At 30.7% G+C, this 6,251-nt stretch overlaps 1 protein-coding gene across 1 annotated transcript in view; it reads left to right on the top strand.

The window, feature by feature from the left end:
• LOC144963972 (dmX-like protein 2) overlaps positions 1-5,952 on the top strand; it is an 84,156-nt gene extending 78,204 nt beyond the window's left edge. Inside the window, exon 52 of the mRNA XM_078897916.1 lies at positions 969-5,952. Coding sequence (XP_078754042.1) covers positions 969-1,175 — 207 coding nt within the window. The 3' untranslated portion in view covers positions 1,176-5,952. The remainder of the gene's footprint in view (positions 1-968) is intronic.
• The last annotated feature ends 299 nt before the right edge of the window (positions 5,953-6,251 follow it).

Here is a 6,251-nt window from a genome sequence, read left to right as displayed (position 1 = left end):
TTTTTTTTTTTTTTGACTAGCAAGTTAAAACAAGGAACAGAAAACAGCTCTAAATCTAGATTATATCCTATAATAGTCCCAACATACTGCTGTTTTGGGTCGTGATGGTATTGTACACAAGGGTGTCCTGATTTAGCTCTTTGAAAAGTTGGCCGCTATTAGAAAGTAATTCATTTTTCAAAGAACAAAATAAATAGTCAATATAGCATTTGCATTATAAAAAAAAAAGATGAAAGCATGATCATATTCTTTATGCAGTTTTTGTTTTTACTTTTCTTTTCTTTTGTTTATAAACATGACAAGGAAAAGAGGTGATGAGAGCATGGGGCACTCTCAATGAGTTTGACTAGTTAACAAGGATATAGGCTTTGGTTAATTATTACATTATATCTTAGTTTCTCATGTAAACCTAGGTCACTAAAAAAGTCTAAAAGAGAAAGGAGACCCCAAAAAAAAAAATTGAGGTTATTTAAACTAATTACCCCCCCCCCCCCCTCACCACCACCAGAAAAAAAAATATATATATATACCTTTAAAAAATTATATTTTATTTTGTCTGCCAGATTTCCATGCCTGTGATTATAGTGGAGATTATTTTTTTTTTTTAGAAAGTAAGCTGGCAAGCATGAATTGACCCCCCCCCCCCCACCCCCCATATTTTATTCTAAAAACCGTCAGCCAGATTTCCATGCCTGTGATTATAGTGGAGATTTTAATTTTTTAGAATTTGCCCCCCCCCCCTGGCCATATCTAAAGGGCGGTGTCAATGGCGGAGCAACCTTGATTTTTTTCATACTGCTGATCTAGGAAGGATGCCAGACAGTTTGAAATTAAAAGCTGGATTCCTTAAAGCCTGTCAAGAGAATGTAGCATCGTGAAGTTCATTAAGCATGATTTTGATTTAAATCATGGAGCTGCTCAATATAAATTGTTGAAATCTGAAACATGCATTCTATGTTGATTTTCAGGTGTGGGGATTAAGGATACATCAGCTGATATTCTCTTTCCCGGCGGAACACAGCAAGGCAACATTCTTCAAGAATGTGGGGTCTACTTCAGGTGTGGCACAAGTTGCGGTTGGTCCGCTTAATCATCTATATTCATGTGGTGTGGATGGGTCCATGAAATTTAGACAACTACCTGAGAGAGAATTGATTGTGCATCACTGGGCATAACCACTTAGACACAATCATCATCATCTAGGTCACTATTTAAAGTTTGTTATTATTGTTATTATTATTATTATTATTATTATTATTATTATTATTATTATTATTATTATTATTATTATTATTATTATTATTATTATTATTATTATTATTATTATTTTTATCATTGTTGCAATGTTCACCAATTTGTGTTTTTTTTTAAATATTTATTTCGTTTTGTTTTTTTAATTCAAGGTATATGAGTGGGTTTAAGTGTTGTTTTTGTGTAATAGCTTGGCGTGTGACAAAGTTAAATGTTAGATATTAATTTGTTTGTTGTTAAATTTTTAGTGACATATTAATTGTTAGGAGAGACAAAATCTATAATTATATCATTTCAATAGTATAAAGTGTCTTCAAATTTTGAATTCTATTTATTAATGTATGAGTATGATCATTCTAATATATTTGTAATTTCATCAGGACCTACTTTTATTCATTTTGTTTTGGACATGTCAGGATTTTGTCCTATTATTTTTCAATATAACAATGTTATTATTCATTGCCAAACAATTGTTTTGTGCTAAAATTATTTCTTTCTATTTTGATGTCTATTATTTTCAGATACTTAATCATCTGAGATGTAATTACACTCTGAATGTTTCTTCTTTGATGCAAATTACAGTTTCTCTCTTTAGCATTATTGATCAAGATTATAGATTATTAGTTTTGATATTCTCTGCTGGCAATACTTCTCATCATATTAAATATTTTGTTTATCCCCTTCATATCATTACCATTAATATAAATGTACAAATATCTTTACTTTTATTAGAATTAATATTTTTATTTCAATTTGTCAGCATTGATACCTTAAATTACAAAAGTCACATTACATATGTATGTTTTCCTTTTTTTTTTGGTTGTTATTTAACTAAAATTGCAGATTTAAAAGTCTTCCTTTATTTTGTTTCTACGTTTCTTTTAACGGAAATCCTCTTGTATAAATTGTTTCACATACTTATTAATCATCTACCGAAGGCAATTTATAATTAAATACTGATAGAATTTATCTATATTCACTTAATGATATTATTTGAGGAAAAATATTTTAATGATTGTGCTTGTACTTGTATAATACCTAATTTTAGTTGGAAAATGACATTTTCTATGAAGGTTTGTCTTCTTTTCTTTTTCTGTTTCTTTTTACATATATTGCTTTTTAAAAATTGTTCAGACGTTTTTTGTTTTTTTTAAAATCTAATAATCATTATATTTGATTCAAACATGATTGGTGATCAGACATGATCACCAGTCATGTTTTTCTACATGAAAATACATTGATGAAAATGTTCCCCTTTTTAGACGTTTCCCGCTAAAATATTACTAAAGAACATTAATTTATCAACCGATTAAATATAGCGATCTGAATGGGGTTCCCGACCTCCCGTAGTGGGCAGGGAGGTACTTGTTTTGTCTTCTATCCCCTATATCTGTTTTCCAATTGCTTTCTGCCTTTGTATTGGAATGAGATTACTTAGTTTTGTCCTGACTCTGGCCAGAGTCCTTGACTGGGAGGGAAACAGTCGAATGTATAGTTATAGTTTTGGGAGATGATATTTTTTCCCTTGTAAATCATCTCTCTGTTATGTACTGTTATGTTTGTTATTTTAACAAATGATTTGTAAACATTTGAGTGCATTCCTGTTAGTGGGGTCATGTGCTGGTATCTGGATGAGACTTTTGGGTGATCTTAAACTAAGTACACTGATAGTGTGCTCTTGGAGTATACATCTATTCCCTATTTGTACCATTCCCTTTTGTCTTACTTTTTATCCAAGTCCTTTTAATTGTTCATCTAGAATGTTTTTACTATCCAATTTTCTTCCTTTTTACTGGTGCGATGAAATGACCTAAATGTGTTGCAAACGCCGTAAAACTCTTAAAAACGAAACAAACAAATATTGAGACAATTAAACGTACATTATTTTATCACAGAAAGTTCATAGTAAGCCCAAAATACAATATATTCCAGGTTCCCAATGAGCCATACACGTCACCCATTTTCTGTATTGTTATTTTTTTTAGTTTATTATTTTTATTGTGAAGTATGAGTTGTCAAACTGTTATATTAATAACTTTGTATTTTGGTTTATAAAAAATATCTTTTACCGTAATAATTTGTAAATTTTATGTCAGAATATAGGTATGAAGATATGAATTATGATTATCAATCTTTATTCCATGGTTTTCATCAAACATATTATTACTTGTATTTTGACATTTAAAAATGAGTTTTATGGTTTAACTAGAAAGAACCAATCGAAAATACCAAAAACTTAATTATGTTAGGGACACTTCCTAGGCTTTATGTCCATTTCTCTTTCCAATCAGAAATTTTTGTTCTTTTTTTTTTTTCATTTATATTTATGACCATTGTTATTTTCCCCAAAATGTTTTACTTCATTTATTGATATATTGATATGATCTCAACTCGTCAAAATGTCTTAAACCCAAGACAATTTTCTCGGGACAAAATGAAAAAGTTGAGTTGAATTCAAATCAATACTATTCAAATTTGATTCAAATATCTATTTATTGCCGGCATTAGTGCAAATCCGTATAAGCTTGTATAAAAGTAGTAAATCAAATTTTCTTAAAAAAGCTTCTGTCAACTTTTGACTGAACATTGTTTAGCAGTATGCATGTGATGTTTATTTCTCTTCTCGTACATATAGATATGCATGTCTTGTGAATAAAATATTCATTGCCTATACTACTTTAGAAATGTATAATATGATTTAAGTAGATTGTTAAAATTGGTCTTTTCATATCATGGTTGCAACTCTGCCTAACTGGCAACTTCACTTCCCCCTCCCTCTCCAGTATTTTTTGTTTAATTTCAAGTTTGTAGATCATGTTGGTGAAAAAAAAGAGTTATATTGTATACTGTTGCTCATGTATTTGGTATATTGGGTGGGGTTCCTTCATTATTCCTTGATGGGTGCTTAACTCTTGCCCGATTTCCTTCATGTGACTAATAGACTTGGTCCTGGAATAAGACTAGTTGATTATCCCTGACATGCTGAGAAAGAGATGATCAATTGTATGATCCTCTTTTTCTTTCTTATTTTATTTGATTAGGAGGCTAAGAGGAGAAGGGGGGGGGGGGGGTGTAAGGAAATGATTTTATTTTAATTATTAAATTGGAAGTCAGCATTTCTGTGCATGCAAACTATATTAAGGTCCAGTATATCCGTCAGTAGAGGACTGAACTCTCACACTAATGACCTGGTTTGTTTGAGTTTTATTTTCGTGTATTAAATCTGTTATAAATCAAGAATTTGGATGGAAAACATTATTTCTGTACCAATGTGCGTTACAATGGCTATTCAAGGTTGTGAAACCAATAATTAACTAGCTGCTCTGTGATGTTTAATCGTGATTACATATAGATCTTTCCTTGTGGACAAGCCCTTACAACTTTGTCTTAAAGAGTCTTTTATTGATTTTTTAAAAAATGGTTTTTATTGGTATCCCATCCTAGCGTTGGTATAGTTTGAAAATGTACCATGCGCTGGTTAACTACCAAACTACACAAAACTAAAAGATGTGGCACCATAGGTGATGGTGACAGTTGAAAGGTCACCTTTAAATGGAAGGACAATATTACTTGTTAGTCTAATATGACTTAACCAGAAGAACGAAATTGAATCCAAATAAAAGAGTTCTGTGATTTGTGTAAGAAATGTCTGCACACAATCAAAAATAATAAAATGTTGTGAATATATTTATGCAATATTTGCCATTACTATAAAATTAATCGGGGTTTTCATCAAAGCATGTTCTGGGTTTGTTTCGTTTTGTCTTTTGTTTTGTTTTTTTTTCTTTTTTTGTGGGTTTTGTTTTCATTTTGTTTTGGATTTTAAAAATCGTTTTAGGGGTTTAAAAAAAAATTGTGTGGCTTCTGTTTTGTCTTGCTTTTTATTTTTGATTTTTATCATTATATGATAAATGTGAAAACTATATATAAAGAGAGAAATATGTAGCATAATCATGATGCTTAATATTTATATTTTTATGATTTTGCTTTGATGTAAATATAACAGTGCTGGTCGTGCAATTGATTTCATGGACAGTCAAGATATAGATACATTCTAACCTGCCCATAACGATCACCTCTGATTGCATGGAAATAGGAAGTTACAGAGAGCTGATAATTAAGAGGTTAAGAAAATGTGAGAGCAATTGACCTCTTTTATGAAGAGGTTACCATGATATCAATTCATGCATGTCATGTTGAGGGTAAAAAAAATTACTTTTTTAAAAATGTGTCTGCTCTTGCCTTTGTCAATTTATCTGTCTTAATCTGTCTTTTCTTTAGTCATTATACTTCAAATAACTCCTGATGCTGGAGGAATATGTAACGTAACTGGCACATTGTTGGGTTTTGTTTTTTGTTTTTTTTACGTTATGATATGAATTTCATTAGGTCATGATATTAACTATGATTTATAGCATAATCATGAGACTTGTTAAATACCAATTTTTCTTCCAAATTCTTTTCTTAACATTTCTTGAATTGGAAAATTGTCCATCTTCCAATAATATGAGTTTGACTCAATATTGTGTTAACTTAAGTTTGCTTGTCCTCAATTTGACGTCATGCTTGTTACTTGTATATTTATTTGATGTGTTTTTGCCCCAAATATTATCATAACCTAAAGATATCATAAGCTAAATTATAAATAACCAAGAACAAACAGGCAGAAGATTTACAGGAAAAAAAATATCCCCTGTCAAAAATACAATCACAAACCAAAGAAGCAGGATAGACTAGTAAAGAGAAGAAGAAACGACATCACTATCGGATCGTACACCCATGCGAACATCATAGGTATATGATTCAAGGAGCATCACCCTTGAATCATATACCTATGATGTTCGCATGGGTGTACGATCCGATAGTGATGTCGTTTCTTCTTCTCTTTACTAGTCTATCCTGCTTCTTTGGTTTGTGATTGTATTTTTGACAGGGGATATTTTTTTTCCTGTAAATCTTCTGCCAGTTTGTTCTTGGTTATTTATAATTTAGCTTATGAT

This window comes from Berghia stephanieae, chromosome 2, assembly GCF_034508935.2.
Source record: "Berghia stephanieae isolate SIO BIC M18660-M18661 chromosome 2, UCSD_Bste_1.3, whole genome shotgun sequence".
NCBI classification, from domain to species: domain Eukaryota; kingdom Metazoa; phylum Mollusca; class Gastropoda; order Nudibranchia; family Aeolidiidae; genus Berghia; species Berghia stephanieae.
The sequence above is the reverse complement of the archived record's forward strand: the minus strand, read 5'-3'. Positions and strand labels throughout refer to the sequence as shown.